A 20,407-nucleotide genomic window follows, 5' to 3' on the forward strand; every position below is an offset into this window, starting at 1 on the left:
GAACTGAAATGTAAAAATGTAACAGATTTGTTGATGTGAAGCCATGTCTGTGAGTGTGTCTGTGTGTGTGCGTGTGTGTGAACAGAAGATTACTCTTTGAGCCTCTTCGCAGTGACTTGAGTGAAGGTGAACAATAGTCACAGTAGTGTTGAGTATGAAGAACTACCATCATTTTGATTTACAACATAGAATAATTTAAAATGTTACAAAGCAATATGTTATATTTAGTTATAAAAACTGAGCTTTAGTTTTGTTGAAAAGACAAGTTGGGCTATATAGTTTACACAGGATATGACATGATTTCTCCTCTGTAATTGTAGACTTCATGCTGGGGAAATCTTAAAAAATAACTTTAATTTAGACTTTTTACATCATTGTAATACACATACTCAACAACCCAGAAATAATACCATTTGCATATTGATCAATTATCCATATATGATGATCCATCCACTTTTGCAAATGTAACGATCGGTCAATGTGATTTCTTTTTTTGGGTCTTTTTTCGATCAGGGTAAAAACAAATGTTCCAACACCAACACACTGTACCCTTGACTTGACTTTCTCATTTCTCTTAAAACCTTCCAACCTGATCCCTCTGGTCCTCCCTCCTTTGCCTTGCTTAAGATCAATGTTTTCCGGCCTGAAATAAGGAGATTACCCAGGCACTCTCCCACCCTCCCCCAGCTTTTCAGCATGCTTGCACCGGATCAGGTTCTTCTTCAAATTCTTTCCTGGAGCTCTTATGCATCCCAATTATGTCTGTGTTGTGGCTGAGCAAATCAGGTCATTTCTGCACTGTAGGGTCAATTGTCACCTATAATCACTTTGTCTTTCAGACCATGCAAATAGGTCTACTTAGGACTGTCTGTGTAAAACAGCTGTCAGCAGGGTCTGATATGGTTTATATTTCCTTCAAAATCCTGAGTTTATACCACTGTTTCATAGCTTTCCCACTCTCTCATATCAGAATTATTAGTCACCTGCCTTAATTGCCAATATATATTATTAGGTATACCATTACATTATATTCTAAAATATTCAGATGAGGCATGAAGAAAAAGCCATTACAAAATAGAATAATTTATTTTAGAGCGCTACCATGAATAGGTCCATAATGTTACCTTCATGATGTATACAGTGATGGTCACATTGGAAATTTGACAGATGATAATTTGGAGCGACTATCTAAGTTTATACACTATGAATCCAACCTCCAGCACAGCAATACCCCATTCAACTTTAGTAAAGAACATATGATATTATATATTCAAGAGTGGTAGAAAACATCTCATCATAACATATGTATATGTTTGTACGGTGAGCATAAAACACATTTTCAGTCATATCAATGCCATGTTACACTGTAACATGTTGAACTCACATGACGATCCTCTGTGATGCATTTCATGTACAATACTTGTGTCCTGTTGCTGTCAATCATTAAATAAAGTTTCTTAAATAAACAGATACACCAATAAGCTGACCTGAAACTTATCCAACCTCATGAACAAATACATAACAGCTTTCTTTATTTTGAATTTTTACTGTCCGTAAGTTTCATGTCTTAATTTAGAGTTTGGTCACTGTTCTTTATGTCTCAGTAACCTGTTCAAAGACAGTTCTTCTTGTTCTTCTTTGACAGCTATTAATAGCATACTGTTCGAAGTGGTTGTGATTGGATACAATCTTTTGAACCAAGACGATTTGTGCTATTGGTCCTCTGTCATATTCTCTGACAACATAAAAGCAAACAGATGCACATTCAAAAATTGATTTTAGCTTGTATATCTACTGACATGAGTACTAGCACACAATCAACACATCCCCCAGACTACTATAAAGGTGCCACAATGCTTTAATGTGATTCATAACATTGCCACTAGTGATGTTCTGAAAATGTTTAGCTTGAAGCTGACTGATATAAATATCTGGTAAACAATATGAGACAAGTACATATAGTAAACACACAATGTAGTTCCAACAATGATTAGGCAGAGTGAGGAAGTCAAAGGCCGCAGTGACCATAATGCCTCTCTCCAAAGTCAGAGTTCATGTCTCACTATCAGTTCGTCCTCCGTCCAACATCACATTATTCCATCAGAGTTGGTTTTTCCATAGTCCAGTCTCAGCAAGCCAAGTGGTCCATACTCTATATGGTTCTAAGGTGGGTGTTTTTCCATAAAGCTCTCATATTAAACAATAATACAGTGTTTTTAAAACAAGGTTTTTTTTTCTTCAGAACCTTGGGTTCTGTATTACCTTGTAGACATGGTTGTACCTTCAAATAAATGTACTTAAGCAACGCATAAAAAAACTTTAAAATGATTGTCTTTTCATAAAATACATATCACATGGATTAACCAATCATACGCGCTACACACAACCATACACGCACACTCTTCACAGAGGAGAAAACGCTATTCAAGATGCCTGCAATGCTTAATATTGAGCAACAACTCTGTCAAATAGACAGAAAAAGAAGAAAAAAACAGAAAAAGAGCAAAATACAAATAAACCAACAGCAACAAAATCAAAGACTCTTCCTCAGGGTCCTGTCGTTATTGGAAGGAGAGCTGTGTGTCAAACAAAAGAGGAGAAGCCTGCGGTAGGTGCCTGAGCGGCACAGCCCAGGCTGCTGGGGGGCCGGTAGAGGGTGCTGTGCTGGCTGGGGGGTTCGGAGGACAGCAGGGAGGGGGTGGGAGTCCGGCTTCCCTTAGACCTGAACAGAGTGCCCTGGCCCTGGCATTGGGGCTGTGGGGATGGGGCGCTCTGGGGAAGGAGAGGTGGCAGAGGTGGCAGAGGGGGCACGGGTGGCGGGTGCTGCCGTGACTCCTGCTCCACAAGGGGCTCGGGCTGGGAGTAGCCGTATGCCGGCGGACGAGAGACGCCCTTCTGCTGCCGCCGCCAGGAGTTGTAATAGGTGGGGTCGCTGATGTAGTGGTTGACAAAGGAGTGGGTCTTCTGCCGGCTCTGATCCATCTCATATTCGCTGTCGCTGCCCTGCGGGACAATCAGGGTAAAGACTTAGAAGACTGTGAGATTACTAAATTACTAAATGTACTACAGAGACAGCTACATGCTCTCAAATCAAGACTGATTCTAAAACAGCACCCTCACTGTCAAACTTCACAATACTGGGTCATGACACAGCAGGCTATAATCTACTAAGAGATAACTGGAAATCTATTAATCCATGTGCAACTCTACGGGGCAGATATTCACTTCTATTGAGCTCACCCATACCTCTGAGTAGCACAGAAGTGATAAGCGTACACAAGAGTGTCCTAGAATTGGACAGAGACAATGTTTACAGGATACATTTAGCTTTCGTTGTAATATTAAACCATCAGTCTTGTAAGTTACAAATGTTTGTGTGGGTGAATCCTGTCGCAGTTCCAGCACACTGAAATGGCTGAGGAAAACAAACAGAGAGCAAATTACTCTCACAAAAATCATCACACTGATGAGTGCCTGCCCATCTACTGCTCTATTGAGACACTGCAGCTTAACAGATGTTGAAGCACCATTTATTTGTACAAGTGGTAGGTAAACAGTGGGAGGCTATGCAGAGGAAAAGAAAAACACCACTTTGTGTCTCCCACGGGAGCAGAGTTTGTTCAAACCAGGTTGAACAATGTTTTGACTGTGCAGGTACCAGATAAATTGTCCAGGGAGACCCAGTGTGGGAAGACAGATGTTCACAATCTGCTACAATCTGCTTCTCTGCCTTTTGTATCAATCATCCCTCATCACTTCTAACCTCCATGTCCCTTCACTGGACCTCACTATTACAACACACACACACACACACACACACACACACACACACACACACACACACTGAGCTGTTCAGATCATTACAGGACGAGTTGAGACCCAGCAGCCCAGATTAATACCGCATTTCCTGTTTGAGGAAAATTAATTAGTTGTGAAGACATTTCAAGACACATGAGACATGAGAATTGGCCCCGTACTTCCTTCCCATGGGAGAAATCAGTTTTAAAAGTCAGATCCAGAGATGTCAGCCATGACTATTAATTTCGAGGTTAACCACTTGAGGCAAATGTTTTTTGTCATTTTCAGACATTCTGCTTCATAAGTAGACAGCCATCTAGTTGTTACAACTTGAAAAGCAGTGGTTATGACAAAAAAGAATGGCAGTAAAATGTGAATGTGACAAAAGTAAAAGAAAGTGGAATAAGATAAGTATTTTTTGAGTTAGGAAAGGTTATGCCTCTGCCCTGGAGGACTTTGTCAGTTGAATTTTACTTTCTAATTTAAGTTAATTGCCTATTGCAGACGTGGAGTGGACATTGGGTCACTGCTTACCTGAGAGTCAGATATCTCAGAGGGTTTCTCGGTCAGACTGCTGCTCTCTGCGGGGATCAGGTCATTGTACTTAGTGCTGACATCCTCATCCGAGTAGTGCAGGCTTCCAGGACTGGGTCTTGGTGGAGACCTGGACAGATGGGAGAGAATGAGACAAAGAAAAAGTGTCTGTGAGAGATAGAAAGCAAAACTGTGAGAAAGAGAGAGCAAGAGAGAGAGAGAGAGAGAGAGAGAGAGAGAGAGAGAGAGAGAGAGAGAGAGAGAGAACACTTAAATGTCCTGTCATTCCTGTGACTGACACCACTTGTATAAGACTAATGGAAGGCTGCAAAATAGTTCTAAAAATGAAGAAGCTCCACATCCCACAGGGGCTTCAGAGGGATGCACAGATTCAGCGCAGAGTCATTGATTATGAAAATGTTAGCTTAGTTCAGACGAGAAGAATGGGTTATTTGTGAATTCCTGGAAGCCACTGTTAAATAATACAGGGAAGAGATTTTAATTGGTCTTATTCTTTTGCCATTTTCTTCTGTCAATGTGTCCGTTAGGAGCTTTGGCAGTGGGCTGAGTTCAGCTCACCTCAATGCACAAACAAGATCCTGTATGAAAACATATGAGCATCTTCATGAAAGGATTCTTTGTGGCGATTAGAGCAGAATGGCTGTACAGATTGAGTCAGTCAGAGATTTTGACCTAAGCAAAAAAGCTGTTTAACTAAGCATGGCCCTGCATTCTTTTATGAGCGCAGGTCAAGTAAAAGACTCCTGGTTTCTTTTATCTCCAGCCATTAAGTCCATCAAGCGAAGCAGAAAAAAATATCCATGCAGACAATTATTTTTCTTCTTCGGCAGTAATGACTGCTGCTGTGTTCAAGGTCTCCTGGGATTGATTTGGATGGTCAGAGATGACAAAAACTGGAGCACTACATTCACATCACTGAGCTACATCGGTGGGCTCAGAATGTAACTCAGGCTAACACAGCATTAAGAGAAGTGTTTGCTTGGTTGTTTTCAGAAAAAGACTCAAGAATGAACTAAACTAGAAATGGCATGAAAGTAAATTTAAAGAAAAATGAAAGTTTAAATGATCTGAAATAGAAAATGTTGTGGGAGCAGAATAGGCAGGCATAAAACGCTGTGATGTCAAGTGTAATATTAAGGCATTAAGCAGACAACCTTGACGGCCTCTCAAATACAAATGAATATGTTCTGAGATATATGCAAGCTAAATCACTAGGAATGCCAAGAACAGGAAGCTTATGAGACACAACATGACAAGGGCCATGAAAGGGTTGACACAACAAAGAGACATCTCTTCTGGGTTAAAGGGGATGACGTGAGGGGGCTGACTGTGAAAAAATAAACATCTACTTAGAATTCAGATAAGGTTGAGTCAGACATTAAAAGAATGGGGTCACGTGAGCACATGGGGAGGGGCGATGGATCCTGCTACTGATCACACTCCTAAATGCTGCCAGTGAGCTTTGAATTATTTTCATTTTTGCAATTGCCTTATCTGTCTAATTCATCCCTCTATTCCTCACCCTTTCAAATATCCTGTAGGGAACCCTCCCACTCTTCCTCCTCCATCCACAGATGATTAGCAGAGAGTATGATACTAGAATGGAGCTCTTCAAAAGAAACGTAGCAACTCAAGACCCTTTTATCCCCTTCTTGGCCTCCTTGGTCAAGGAAAAAAGTGCAGCACAGATCACCCTGCCCTTAATGCACCCCATTTAGCACATTCCATCATAATGTGCAAAAAGCATCATCTTTTTTTGTTTTGCTGTAACAAGAAGCACTCTGGACTCCCATCCCCCAAAACAACCATGTGGCCATCCATCCAGTCACCAATTATGTGTGAACCATGTCTCTACAAATTCCCTTTGCTTCTTGAGCCACAGAGTTTGTGAAATTCCTCTTATCTAATATTTACCTAAACATTACCAAAGAGCCCAAAGTCCTGCTGACGGGTAGAAGGGCAAACCGATGGTGTTGTACTTTACATCGAGACACCTCTCACATCACTGCACTGGAGAGAAACTCTGGGCTGAAGGCCAAAAGAAAATGTCCGGCTCCGACCCATAAGCACCCTTTGTCTAAAGCGGTGACGGACAGACAAATGCAGGAAGCTCATGAATGCTAATTAGCTGGTGTTGTGCTGTCCCCTTATATAAATAGTTGCTTCATACAAACACTGAATATCAACGAGGGGAGCGAAAGGAGTTTCAAATCAGCAGCTGGGCTCTTCTTGGCTCGGTTTGTTCTCTCAAGACTGACAGACTATTGTGAGGGATGAGGGGGGGACACACACAACTACATTATTAATTCCTGTCTCTATCATAAGTAACACTTATGTAACACTGAATTGGAAGAGAAAACTGAGTTAACAATATGCTTAAGAAGTGGAATCTGTCCATGAAGGAAATGGATGCACCATGCTCATCAGCTGAACACCATGGTTGATTGTTTGGGACTGACCGTGTGTAGATGCCGTTCTTGCGGCAAAAGGAGTTCTTCACGGAGAGGCGTCTGTTGTTAAGCTCCAGGGCTGGGAAGCGTCCCTCGTCCAGGCGCACCATCTCTCCGTGGGTCAGAGGCAGAGCTGTGCAATTGGAGTGGTTGCCTGGACAGGGGTATGAGGACGACACTGTGTGGGTTGTGGAATGAAATAAGTGATTTGTGATCTTCAGGAAAATCAATTTCAGTCTCAAGGATTTGTTGAACACGACACAATAAAACTCAAGCATACGGCTTGAACTTGCACATAGTTCTTTTTTTAAACAGTTAAATAGATTTTTTTAAACGGAGTTTTAGACGGTCATTTTATTGATCACATCCTCTTCAACTTGCATGTACAAAACGCTGTAAAAGTAAAAAAGCTGCTTTTTGACCTTTAGTTATAACCACTGTCCGGTCATGGCCTCTAGTAAAACAAACAGAAAGATCAGCTTCATGGCTGAGAAAATTGGGGAGGGGTTGAGAGGGGCTAAGAAGCCCTCTTTGCGTCCCTGCACAAACATAGTCCTTGTCTGAACTGGTCTCGCTAAGCCCTGTTTACTGACCTTGGTAACCCTTGCACCATGCTAAATGCTGACTAGGTTAAAACGTCACTGATATGAGGCTTTAGTAAGGTTTGGCCTGACCGTTTACTTTTCCCCCCAAATGTCCCTCCTTAACATCTCCACTACTAGATACTCCATGCTGCTGGGTGATTAGACAACATCTAAAAGATTAGATCCAGAGGCCCTCAGTGTGATTACCCGGCAGCCATTATATAATAATATTTAAGTATTAACATTAAGTCTACTAACATTAATTAACTTCCCCTACCTATTTTTTTAGGGTTTCGAGTAGCAGCAATGTCACCTGGGATAATTCACAATCATGAAAATCGGCTTCTTGATACAGTGGTGTGAGTGCAGCTAGTGCTATAGTTACTAATAGTTACATAATTACTCTCAGTCTGACTAATGACCTGAGCATTAAACCACTGCCAGGCCATTTATCCCAGTATTGATCCTCGCTGCAGTTAAACATGAACAATAATGTTTATTCACCTGTCTTTGTAGGCTGTATCACTGGTAACCTCTACTCTCATCATTCCCCTGTCAGCCAAACAATGTTAAGAAAACCTGGGTAATTTGTCTAACCTTTACAATCCCATTTTCAAAAATAGACTTAGGATGTGCAATCGTTAAAATGCCTCAGCAGAGCTGTCCCAGAGGAAGACCAATTCCAGTCGATAGCTTAAGTTGCAGAAGCAGACAGAGCAACTGAGACAGAAGCAGTAAGTTTAGCAGACAGTCATGCCTCCTACCTGCATCTGTTTTTTTGGTGTATTTTTTACTCTGGCCACGGATGATGAGGATAAAAACAAGGAGGAGGATAAAGATAAGGCCCACCAGCGCGATCACCACCAGGAACCACCACTCCTCATAGAACGGAGACACTTTCTGGGCTAAACACATAACAAATAATAGACATTAACAAACAAAAATATTGTTTTGCTAACATGTTGTGGCATTATTTTTTAGATTAAAGTACCTGAGATAGAGGGGGAGGGGGCGCTGGGTGATCCATAGCCATAGTCGTTAACTGCAATTACTCGAAAGTCGTAGGTGACGCCTTCTCGCAGCATGTCCAGGTTAAGTGCGTAGGATGTCACTTCTTTAGGAATGTCTTTGATAAGAATATCCCACAATCCTTCATCTAATTACAAGATGAGAAAATATATGAATAGGAAATGTGGTAGAATTTCAAGTTTATAAACTCATGCTGTGTAAACTGAGAAAGTTGTACCCCAGGTCTCATTCAGGTCAGTTTTCAACATAACAGCAAAAGTCATAACCTGTCTAAGGCAGAGTAATAGTTCAAAGCTATGTCTCCATAGATGACAGGAAACGTAACAGCTGTTTGATAAAACAGTGCTGCCTCAAGTGCTCCCATCCCACCAAGGTCAGGGAAGGAAGTTACATACACATACTTACACATACACTCACTCAGTCACTTTCATACACACACATCTAACACTCAAACACACAGAAACTGCAGTACACACACACACATAGAAACCCTGGATAAGAAGTTGAATGTGCTGCATGTGATCTGGGGTACCTACAATGCGACTTGTTACGTAGGTAAGAATAGTTGTTATAAATGATCAAATACCATCTTCACACATGCATAGACAGAAGAAGGACCTTATTTGGTAAACTCTCGTCTTGTATGTTCAGCATGGGTTTAAATACTATTTCATGAAGACAGGATATTCAGAGTTGGGACACTACATGACACTACACCATGGTTAAATTGTATTGCTAATCCTAATTCTCCTCGATCGAGATTCATTAAATGTTTCTGTCTAAGTCATCAAAGTCTCCCGAACCTTCTTCAGGTATCCAGAGTCTAGCTGCTCCTGAGTTTTCCCTAACAGGAAACGCTAGTTGAGAAAACGGAACCCAAAAACTGTTCATGTATGCAGCTCACCAGAGGGTCTGGCCTCGATGACGTATCGTGTGATGGGTGCACGGCCTTGATCACCGCTGGTCCAATGCAGTGTGAGGGCAGTGCCATACCGAGAAATAAAGGGTTCTCCGGGAGGGCCTGGGGCTCCTTGGGAAGACATAAATGGTGAATAGTTAGAAAATATGGCCTGCTATGAGTCGAGGAGGCACCCTAAAAGATGATATTATTGGCATGAATATCAGAAAAAGCAGTAATCCATCAAAGATTTAGAGTCCTACCTTCTCCAGGCCCAGTAGTGATGTTGGCCTCCACCTCGGGGCCGTAAGTGAGCGTTTTGGCCCTGATGCGATAGTTATAGGTGACGCCATCAGCCAGGTCTTTGATCTTCATCCACAGGGGAGCGCTGCCCTTCACATCTACTGTCACTATCTTACTGACACCTGGAGTGCGAGGAGAGGAGTCTGTACAGGAAACACTAAAGACTCTAGATGCTGCTTTCTACGTACAGGCGACAAATAGCAACGCTTTTTGCATATGAACAGACACATAGTCACACAAATTCAAAGAGTTAGAAGACTACACAGACAGTCTGGCAGACTATCCGAGACATGCATATCTTTGCATATACAACAGAAAAGGTCTATTACCCAGCAGTCCTCTAGATATCCAGATAGGAAGAAACACAAGGACCTTTTTTATAATAGACCAATTGATATTCCCTGTCTTAACTGCTCTGTTCGGCTTTGCTCTGGGTCCATTAGTGGATAGCCAAGGGACCACAGCAGCCTCAGCTCAGCATTCCACCTCTGCTCCCAATTACTTGACAATCTGGTCCAGGCAACCACACTAAGCCAGCTATTAGCCATGTTTCTTTCAGGGAGAGAGGAAGCTGTGCAAAGTCTCACCAGAGCATTCCAACTATATTTTATCAGCCATGCCATGTTACTGCAGGGCCTGTTACAGATTAGAGCATGATCTTATGCAGCGTGAGTTAAAATGTATAGGGTAACTAGGCAAGAGGTTGTAAATCACAGTCTGAGAAAGCCATCTGAGGAATGTCAAGACATGACAGAGTTATTAGGCTCAAGGCAGAGTTTCTCACCATCGACTGGAGTGCAGGGCTCATAAACCAGGCGGTAGCCCTCAATGATGCCGTTGGCCTGCTTGGGCTCTCCCCAGGACACGTTGACCGAAGTGGTGGTCAACTCACTGAAGTGGATGAAGCTGGGAGCACTCGGAGCTTTTGGTGAAGAAAGAGAGAAAAGAGGTGATGAAAGTTGGATCTCTTCACAGGATGGAGACAAAACATACTACAATTACCTACTACATGACGTGGATATGTCACTTTGGAGGGCATATTCATCAAAACATTTGTAATTTTGTTGGTGTTTTTAGTTAAAATTATGTAATTAATGTACAAACTGGGACAGATTAATAATAAAAAAATAAATTAACTCATTATTATTTTATATCAGTTTACAGCAAGCAATTTCAAGTTCAAGAGTCTTGTCATTCATTCTTTACTTTCCTCTTCAGTAGACATCTGAGTTTCATAAGTCACAATATTAACCGTCTGGGGTCTAAGGGCATTTTCACACATCTTCTTAAATTTACCTTTTTAAGGTATTTGCATTTAACTGATCTCCATGTGTTTCATATCAATATGTTCAGATCAAACTCAGCTTTCTGGATAGTGAGCCCCAAATCTGTCCCAGAGCAATGTGTAAAGAGATAATTTGGCGCTAAAGCTGAAACGTTGACGTTGGCTTTTTTGAAATTCCTCAAATCTCTTTTTAAAAACCAAACTTTCACATCTTATGATCTTATGATGTGGTGTACAAATTGTTTCGGTGCTTGGAATGAGTTCACCAAAGTTGTAGGGTAATATATGATTAAAATAGGAAATGAATGTCTGAAATACATTTTTGTAAATCACTTTTTGAATCGCTGGACGCGCTGGTGCATCTTTTGTCCTCAGAGGGTTAACTAGCACGGTTACTTCTCCTATTTGCTCCAAACTCCCAAGGCATTTGGGTAAACTGGCAACAAAAGTAAATTTGGGCCAGTACAACAGAGGGGAATCCAAAGGCAGTACTGATATTCTACAGCATGCAATCTGATATATTCAGGAAAGAAAAGAAAAGCTGTTATGCTAGATGACATTAATCAGAAATACTAGGAGATTAAAAATGAAAGCGGTTTCATTGTTCATTGTTATCAGGGCATGAATAACAAATTGTGTGCGTGTAAAAACATGTGGTGTACAACTCAGAGCAATGCAAAAAAGAAAATAAATCATATGACTGTTTAAGCAAATAAGTCACTAAAAAGCAAATTGGAAGTCGACATAAGAGTGTGCAAAATCATTCTGTGACCTTGAAGGAGAGCTGTGAGAAATCTGTGTGCTGACCCAACCCAGATCTAGCTAAGTGTCAGGATTTTGCCACAATTCTGCATACATTTCACAAAAGCTTGTGTTGGCTCACTTCCCAGTACCCTGTGGTGCAGAGAGCCAAAATTCCTGCCTGTGTTTTTTAAGTTCTCAGCACTTTGTACCCCTCGCCAATGTCACAGCCTTCAAGGGGGTGGAAAAGACAAGAGATATTTATACTGTAAACCATTTTTGTGCTGAAACCGCAGAGGAGGGACTCTCACTAGCTGGTACACAGACGTCTTTGTGCAGCTGCGGCCAAAAAACTAATCTACATGTGTCCCCCGCACTTTGTATTCATTGCTCCTGCGCTGTCAATAGGCTTCCACCCTCGTGGCTTGGATAAAGGGACCAAGAAGACTCTGATCTCTTCTGCTATATCTCACAGGACCAAACTAAACTCTTTAGTGAAACTGTTTTATTTCTTGGTGAATAAAAGGAGTGGGTTTAACATTATTTGTCTGAAAGTTGCAGTACTTCAGTTCCAGTTTTTGTAACACACTGACTCAAAATGAAAGTATTCATCATCTATTCTTTTGTAGGCACCTTTTGTGACTGAAGAGAAGACCAACCTTTAGATGGTACTCCACACAAACACTTGAGCACAGTAAGTAATACGATTAAATAAGAAGAAGGAATGTCATTGTGCAGACGACAGAGGGAGACAGACAGAGGAAAGACAGAGGAGTATAAAGAAATACAGAACTGTGAAATGCCACATGGTGTTGGCAGAAGATCTTAGCTGCAAGATTAATGCCACTGGTCTTTTGAGCAATCAATGTAATCCCTTCAACCGCATCTGGATTTATCGCAACTCACCTGCTTGCTGAGTGCGCCCTCTGGTGGGCAGGGAGCGGGGTCCATCCCCTGCAGCATTGAAGGCTGCCACACTGATCATGTAGGTGGTGTAGCCTGTCAAGTTTTTAAGCTTCACCCCGAGCTCCGGCAGGAACAGAGTACGCAGACGCTCCGTCTCATTCTGGAGTTGAAACTCCCAGAAATAGATCTATAAACAGAATAAAAGAGTTTAGAATGTTTCAATGAAAATATTTAAAAAAAAAAGAAAGCCATGATGTAGGCTTGGCTGATTTGCAGTAACACAGAAAAAAAAGACACACTATTCATACCTTGTAACCCTGTATGTCTCCATTCTGAGCATCCAGAGGAGGAGGGTCCCATGTTACATCCAGCTGTGTGGCTGTTGAGGACTGGACCACCACATTTTGGGGAGGGGACGTTGGGACTAGAATGGAACAGAGTGTGAATAACAACACTATCCCTTTTGTTATGGCTCATATGACTTGCTTAACATGTAAGAAATAGAGATTAAAGGTAAGTAGCACACATGCTGCACAGTGAGGGACAAAACATACCCGCCTCTCCAACAAACACTTCCTGTGGTGCACTGCTGGGACCCTCCCCCACAGCGTTGTACACACTGAGACGGATCTCGTAGCGTTTGTGTTTACTCAAATCTGCAAGGAGAGAATCGATAGCAGCATTATAATGAAACAGTTAAGATAAAAGAGCAAAATAAGAAGTTTCTCCAGAGAGACACACAGTCATAGTGATGCCCGTGGTAAGACAACATCACAAATAGAACAAAAAGACAGAGGGGTGGAACTGTAAGGCAAAGTGATGAAAATATTGGGTTAGTGTGGGGACACGGGGAAGATTTGTCAGTGATTAAAAAGAAAGAAAACACACTGAAATAATGTCAGGGCAGCTTGAAGAGATTAAAGTCATATACACTTTTTAAGAATCAGCGGCAGCCCCACACACACACAAAGCGCAGTTGCTGTAAATTATTATACAAATGGCATATTTGTATGTAAGAGATGACATGCAAACAGATGGAGAGTGACGGAAGAGAGGCATAAAGGGAGATATAAGACTTACTATCCAGTTCATATTGAGTGAGCGAGGATTCGCTCAAGTTCCTGATGCTGTAAGGAGCTGGAGTTTAAATAGAGGATGGGCAGGGTTGGGAAAACAAGGGTAGATCACAGGATTGAGGAAGAGTGGCAATATTAGCTGACTTATCTGTCTACTTAGCAAAACACACCACAGGCCTTACTGATAGCATCAAAGCAATACTTGGATGTAAAAATAAGTACATTTAAGATTCCAGGTAGCAGCACTTTCTGCATATTACCAGAAGTAGTTGATGGATAAGCAGTGAACAAATAAACTCACCAGTGAGATCAGCCCAGTTGGCAGAGGGACTGTTAACTGTGCGGACAGTAAAGCTGCGTAACCGGTCGTAGTGTAACTCCCGGTACCTGACCCTGAACCCCAAAAGGACTCCATTTAAGTGATCCTCAGAGGGAGGCTACAAAGAGAAGAGGTCTGCTTAATGCCCAATATTTAACAAACACACATTCATTCTTCCAATGGCAAAACACACAGTGCCAAGTAATTCAACAGCGTACCTGCCAACGGACAAGTACAGACGTGGTGGTGTGAGGTGTAACAGACAGAATTATTGGGGCTTTGTCTGGAGCTAGAGAAGATAGGGGAAATAAGAGATTTTTGGTGTTAGCAAACCAACACAGCTGAGCAGAGTGATATATAATTCAAACAGTCTGCCAGGGAACAGCTTGAGAGTAAACACACACACTGTTGACGTAAAGCATTCTCTCTGAAAATCCAAAGACAAAACATCGATGTAAAGGCATGTTCATACAATTACAAAAGTGTTCTTGTACAACTGAACAGAACATCAACGGATAATGACTGTGTAATGGTGACATTTTTGCTTCATTTCTAATTACTCCAGTCGTACAATCTTACCATCCTGTAGTGTAGTGATGGCCTCGCTTTCCTGGCTGTATTCACTGTCTCCAATGTCATTGGTGGCTTTTATACGGAACTGATATGAAGTGAAAGGCTTTAACCTTCGAAGAGAAATAAAAGAGAGCAATGTGTATGACATGTTTTGTCCTACTCATTCTATTTTTTGACTGAATAATAAAAACTGCTGATGCTGAGGGGGACATTTACCTATCCACTATGTAAGAGTGTGTCTCGTGGCTGACTGATGCAGAGTGGACAGTCCAGTTGCTGTCCGGCAGCTCTCTGTATTGGACTGTGTAGTAACGAACGGGGGACAGGCCATCGCTGCCTGGTTCCCATGACAACAGCACTGTGCGAGCCTGAACGTCCTCTTGAGGCACTACGGGACGGCTCGTGGGTTGGGGTCGGGCTGAAAGACACACACACACACACACACACACACACACACACACACACACACACACAATCTTAAACTTTATATTTAGAGGTAAATATTTTATTGATCCCACAAGGGGAAATTACATTTTAAATAAATTAAATAGCTGCAGTATTTTACACGTACCTCTCTTTTCTGTTGTGACCACTAAAGCCTCAGCGGCCTCACCCCAACCCTTTCGTGTCTGAGCAGTGAGGCGGAATACATAAACCATTTCTGGTTTCAGTCCAGACGCTGTGTACTGTCGCGCGCTGGGGCTCAGCACATCTACGGTTGCGGCGTTGCTATTTGAAGAGTTTCTTCTGTATGTGATCTGATAGGCTAAGAGGACAAACTCATATCAATATGAAGTAATGCAGAAAAAAGAACAATTCAGCTGCACTACAAAATCAAACAATAGTATTTTTGAGGGACATTTCTTTTTATCTCATGATAATATCTGATGTCATAGATGGAAGTCTGTATATTACAAACTCACCCAGGATAATGCCATTGGGCTGTGCAGGAGGTTGCCAGATGAGCCTGACTGAGGTGGTTCTGACTTCTGGGAATAGGATGCCGACTGGAGGGCCAGGTACTATCACACGAAAAATCAACAAAAAGACAAATCAGACAAGAGTAATGCATGTGACATAAATCCACTGATAGAAAATGAACCAAGGAAATATATCCATCTTAAAACAAGATTAAAAAAAACAACCTTATATGTATAACACGTTTCTTAAGGCAGAACATTTCAATAATTTGCTGAAAAAATACTTCATACAAGAAAATGATTGATGAATTGATTAACAACAAGTTTGTTTAGATAATTATACAATTTCAAAGGGTCAGTTGGATTTGTTTACCATCGTCCAGGGTCCTCTCTAAAATGGACGGCGAGCTGCTCCTTCCGTCTCCTATACGTGTGAAGGCGAGGACCTGGATCTCATACAGGACGTACTTGCCCAGACTAGTCAGTTGGACACTATGGGTGGTGTTGCCCTCCACTGCCCAGAAGCTAGGAGCGGTGTCTGAGTCCTTCTCCTTATACACAACCTGAAATACACATACACTGAATGTTATACACTTAGATGACTTTAAGGCGATGAGGAAATAAGAAACAGGAAGTTTTTAAAAATATTTTTTTATCTTTCAGAAAAAAAATTGCGATGCTAAATCCTGATGATCCTAATCTTAAATAGAGATAGTTTTCAGGTGAATGCTGTAAGGGGGCTGACCTTGTACCCCAGGATCAGTCCATTGCGGTCAGCCTCTGGAACTTCCCCCCACCGCACCAGGACGCTGCTGGAGGTGGTGGCGAAAGCTGACACGTTGGTGGGTCCGCTGGAGGGTACTACAGTAAGAGGTAAAGCACAGAGCTTAGCACACTTCAAGCACACCTTCATGCAAGTGTGTGGCATGTGTTTGCATATATTTCCTTGCTCACCAGACTCCCTGGTCCTGCCGTGGACTGGCTGGCTCCAGGGCCCAGAGCCGATACCATTGATGGCCTGAACTCTGACCTCATACTCTGTCCACTCCTCCAAGTCCTCGATAGTGAACTCCCTCTCCTGCCGGTCCATGATGACATGGGAGAGAACTCCCCCTTTAGAGCCGGCTTTAGAGTATTGGACCCGGTAGCCAACGAGATCTGGATTCCCATTGTACTCCCACTCTGGAAGAGGCTAAGAGGATTTTCGTTTTGTTTTTATTCCTCCAGTTCAAGCAAGATCAATATAAATGACATCATAACAGAGTGCATAATGAAGTAATAAGCCATGAGAGGCCATACATCAACGTGATTTTACAACAGCTAAGAGGTGTTGTCAGGAATGATGAAAAGCAATACGGGAAGAAAAGCTAAACCCTCTCAGCACTTAGTTCTGCAATTATTGGTTTTATTAAATGTAAAACAAATACTCCATTGTCTTAAAATAATAGCACATTCACTAAATCTGTTAAATCAATAATAATATAAGGCAATGTACCGTAGCTCTTAAAAGGCATAGGTACAGGTTTGAGCGACTCATTAATATTGAAATTAACTGTTGGGCTTTCAGCAATCACCAAAAGTCACTCAGCCAGTAGGAATCTAAAACTAGACCATTCTTTGTTCTATGCAGTATATCTTGCACTGCCACATGCACATAGTGAGCATGATAAGTGAACATACCTACCTAAATATGTACTGGACTTATTTCTATCAAAGTGCTTGAAATGAATGTAGCCTTGATCAAGACTTCCACGGACATGACCTCAAACATTTATGACAGTCTAACACACATCTTTTGAAAAGGGTCGCAATCATTGAGTTTTGTCATTCATTTAAAGAGTCATATTGCACAGGTGACACCCATCTGCTGTTAAATCCAGGTGACATGCCTTCTTTATAATCCTGCAGGAGCTGCGGTATCTCGCCTCTGTCTCTCACTGCCTGGCACTGCTCAAGCACTGGCACAGTGATGATAATGGACAGATGTGGCAAAGAATACACTGGCCAAATGCTGACACAAGAAGCAGCAATAATCAGAGCGCATAAAAACATAATCAGTGCCATGGCCTGTATTCATCATATCACAACCCCAAGTGTACAAGAACAAATATAAAGAAAAAGACAATATTTCATGAACAAAAACAAAAATGTACATAATGAAGACCCAATGCAGTGTGCAGAATTCTAAATTGCGTTTTTTTATAAAAGGGAGGCTTGTAAGTCAGTTGAGATGAAGCCAACTGTCAAGGAGAAAATCATCATTTAATGTCAAACTTTTAAATACATGAAAAATTTGATTTTTTTGTGATTTGGATGGGCAAACGGAAATTGCCTAAATCTGATTTGAAAAAGCTTATCTTATCAATGTTGTATCCAATTAATTTCCCAAGGGCATATTGCCAATTCAGTCCAAACATGATTTTCCACCAACGAGAGCACACAAAAGAAAAAACCAAGCAATTTCAAATAGCTTATGTGAAGGCATTCAGCGTAGTCTGAATGGGAAAAACCTAGACATTCATATCTAAATCTAATAATAATCTACTAAAACTCCACTTAATTCATATACACGAGGCCCAATGTGCAATGGGTTATGACAACTTACCACCCAGCGAAGCCACAGGCTGGTCTCACTGGCTGTGCGCAGGGTGACATTGGTGGGGGAGATGTCTGGAGGGGCCTGCAGGGTCTCGATCTTTCTGGAGGGCTGACTGGGAGGACTGGTGCCCACAATGTTTACCTGACACATTCGGAACCTGGGGCAAAGGAAATCAGCTGATGGATAAATCATGCTTTATATAACAGTAAATTGATTCATCATGATTACAGATAACCGGTGACAAAAATGTATTGGGTTCAATGATTTGCATAATGTACTTTTCATGGGACATTCGTGCCCAAGATCTTTCTTTCATATACAGCCCCTGTATAAATGTTTGTAATTGGACTGCATTTTTATATAGCGACCACTCAAAGCACTTTACACTACAGGCTACTACACTACACCATTCACCCCATTCACACACAAATTCATACCATACAAGATGCTACCTGCTCAACAGATAAAATGAATGCACCTTTCCACACTGATGGCACATTGGGACCAGTTTAGGGTTCAGTATCTTGGGACACTCCCAAGGACACTTTGAATGTAGACTGCAGCGGCCAGAGATCGAACCACCGATAGGTGGACAGCCGCTCTACCTCCTGAGCCACAGCCGCCCTGTGTGTGTGCTCACCTGTAGAAAGTATAGGGGTTCAAGTCTAGGACCTCCAGTGATCTAGCATCAGGTTCATTAGCCAGCTGATGAACCATCAGCCACTCCTCATTCTCTCCTATTATGCCAATCTGAAATGCACACAGAGAATGGGGTGATATCAGCAGCAGAACAAATTAAACAACCCACTTGTTATTGTAATACCTGTACACTGATACGAAGACATCAAACAAGTTGTAAAAAAACAATAAAACTGTTGTCATTATGTTAAAATAAATATGAAGCAACTTACCTGGGCTTCAACGTGCCAACGGGAAATGGATGTCTTGCCATCGTAACCAGGTTTGAACTGCAGGGTGACAGAGCGAGGGCCGATGTTGGAGATGGCTAAATTGGTTGGAGGGCCGGGCAACTCTGTGGAGGAGAACGGAGGAAGGACAGATTAAAATCAATTTCCGAATGTCACTGCTTTATGAAAAAGCTGAGTAGAAATCTGTTGAGTCACAGTAAGTGGTTGTAGCCCTTTCAGTGGATAATTGAAGTACTTTTACATTCTCAACTTAAAGTCAAACAGTTAATCTATTCATCTGAACAATCACCTGGTGGTACACCAGAGGAAATAGTGGAGGCGGAGAGCAGGCCCTGGCCCTTGGAGGTCATGGCTGCTACCTGGATGGTGTAAGTGGTGAGAGCAGTGAGCCCTGTCACCTTGTACTCCTGAGTTAGGTTGGGCAAGTAATGGGTCACACGAGTATTGGTCCTGTTGAACTCCTCCCAGGAGATACGATAGCCTGGAGGCAAAATCCAAATAGTGTTATGCAGTGTTCACAGTAAACACAGCTTGGTGAATCATACATTGAGAGAGCGGAGAAGACATGTCAACTTTGCATAGTTATCTTTAATGGTTACCTGTGAGAAGACCGTTTTTCTCTTGTGGCTCCTTCCAGCTGACTTTTAGTGAGGTGTCCAAGATGTCAGTAAAGCTAAGGTGTCCCACAGCACCAGGGGCTGTAAAAAATAAAAATAAAAAGAGGCAGTAAACGGACAGAACAACATGTAATTATCTGCAAATACTATATCCTGAATGGGAAAACTTACTGTCCTCATGTGTGCGTAACCGCTGAGGCGGGCTGCGTGGGCCGTCTCCAGGGGTAGTGAAGCACAACACTGATGAGTAGTATTCTGTGAACTTTTTCAGGCCGGAGATGTAACCAACATGAACACTGTCCTGGAAGTTGGGCCGCACTGTCACCACACTGACCTCGTTTGCACGATTGACTTCCCAGGCCAACAGCTATAAATGATGGGTGTTAATGTGTACATTTTAGGCACACCGCTGGCAGCATCAACATTGTTTATTTTAACATTTAATAAAGTAAAAAGTCAAATAAATACCGTTCACATCTTTTAAGTTTATGATCTATTGAGAAAATTAAGCTTTCAGACAACGTAATGAGACTGTACGGACAGTGCTCCTCTAGCTCTGACCACTAGAGTGTACCAGTTGACATATAGTGGCTCACCTTATATCCCTGGTTGATTCCATTGATAAACTGAGGGCTCGGGGCACTCCAAGTAAAACGCACAGTGGTGGAGTTGACAGCCTCGGCTTGTACATTTCCTGGTGGCACAGTGGGCACTGTTCCAGAGGAGGGAGAAAAACCAAGAAGAGAGGGGGAGAGATAGAGGAAGAGGGAGAGGGAAAAGAGAGAATGGTAATGAGATAAGGAAGGAAACAAATGAAAATGTACA

The 20,407-nt window shown here is 42.0% G+C and overlaps 1 protein-coding gene across 1 annotated transcript in view; it reads right to left on the reverse strand.

Annotated features, from left to right (window-relative positions):
• Positions 1-1,493: 1,493 nt before the first annotated feature.
• LOC144530010 (protein sidekick-2-like) overlaps positions 1,494-20,407 on the reverse strand; it is a 92,361-nt gene continuing 73,447 nt past the window's right edge. Inside the window, exons 19-46 of the mRNA XM_078269408.1 lie at positions 20,179-20,294; positions 19,754-19,949; positions 19,565-19,663; positions 19,255-19,446; positions 18,948-19,069; positions 18,677-18,786; positions 18,043-18,193; positions 16,392-16,629; positions 16,183-16,298; positions 15,811-16,000; positions 15,441-15,539; positions 15,089-15,283; positions 14,734-14,935; positions 14,524-14,627; positions 14,163-14,233; positions 13,927-14,062; positions 13,630-13,686; positions 13,104-13,205; positions 12,858-12,973; positions 12,550-12,736; positions 10,402-10,539; positions 9,578-9,760; positions 9,321-9,446; positions 8,379-8,543; positions 8,152-8,292; positions 6,813-6,981; positions 4,333-4,462; positions 1,494-3,003 (exon numbers count right to left, since the gene is read on the reverse strand). Of these exons, the coding sequence (XP_078125534.1) occupies positions 2,584-3,003; positions 4,333-4,462; positions 6,813-6,981; positions 8,152-8,292; positions 8,379-8,543; positions 9,321-9,446; positions 9,578-9,760; positions 10,402-10,539; positions 12,550-12,736; positions 12,858-12,973; positions 13,104-13,205; positions 13,630-13,686; positions 13,927-14,062; positions 14,163-14,233; positions 14,524-14,627; positions 14,734-14,935; positions 15,089-15,283; positions 15,441-15,539; positions 15,811-16,000; positions 16,183-16,298; positions 16,392-16,629; positions 18,043-18,193; positions 18,677-18,786; positions 18,948-19,069; positions 19,255-19,446; positions 19,565-19,663; positions 19,754-19,949; positions 20,179-20,294 (4,271 nt within the window). The 3' untranslated portion in view covers positions 1,494-2,583. The remainder of the gene's footprint in view (positions 3,004-4,332; positions 4,463-6,812; positions 6,982-8,151; positions 8,293-8,378; positions 8,544-9,320; positions 9,447-9,577; positions 9,761-10,401; positions 10,540-12,549; positions 12,737-12,857; positions 12,974-13,103; positions 13,206-13,629; positions 13,687-13,926; positions 14,063-14,162; positions 14,234-14,523; positions 14,628-14,733; positions 14,936-15,088; positions 15,284-15,440; positions 15,540-15,810; positions 16,001-16,182; positions 16,299-16,391; positions 16,630-18,042; positions 18,194-18,676; positions 18,787-18,947; positions 19,070-19,254; positions 19,447-19,564; positions 19,664-19,753; positions 19,950-20,178; positions 20,295-20,407) is intronic.

The sequence above is a fragment of the Sander vitreus genome, chromosome 15 (assembly GCF_031162955.1).
Source record: "Sander vitreus isolate 19-12246 chromosome 15, sanVit1, whole genome shotgun sequence".
NCBI classification, from domain to species: Eukaryota; Metazoa; Chordata; class Actinopteri; order Perciformes; family Percidae; genus Sander; species Sander vitreus.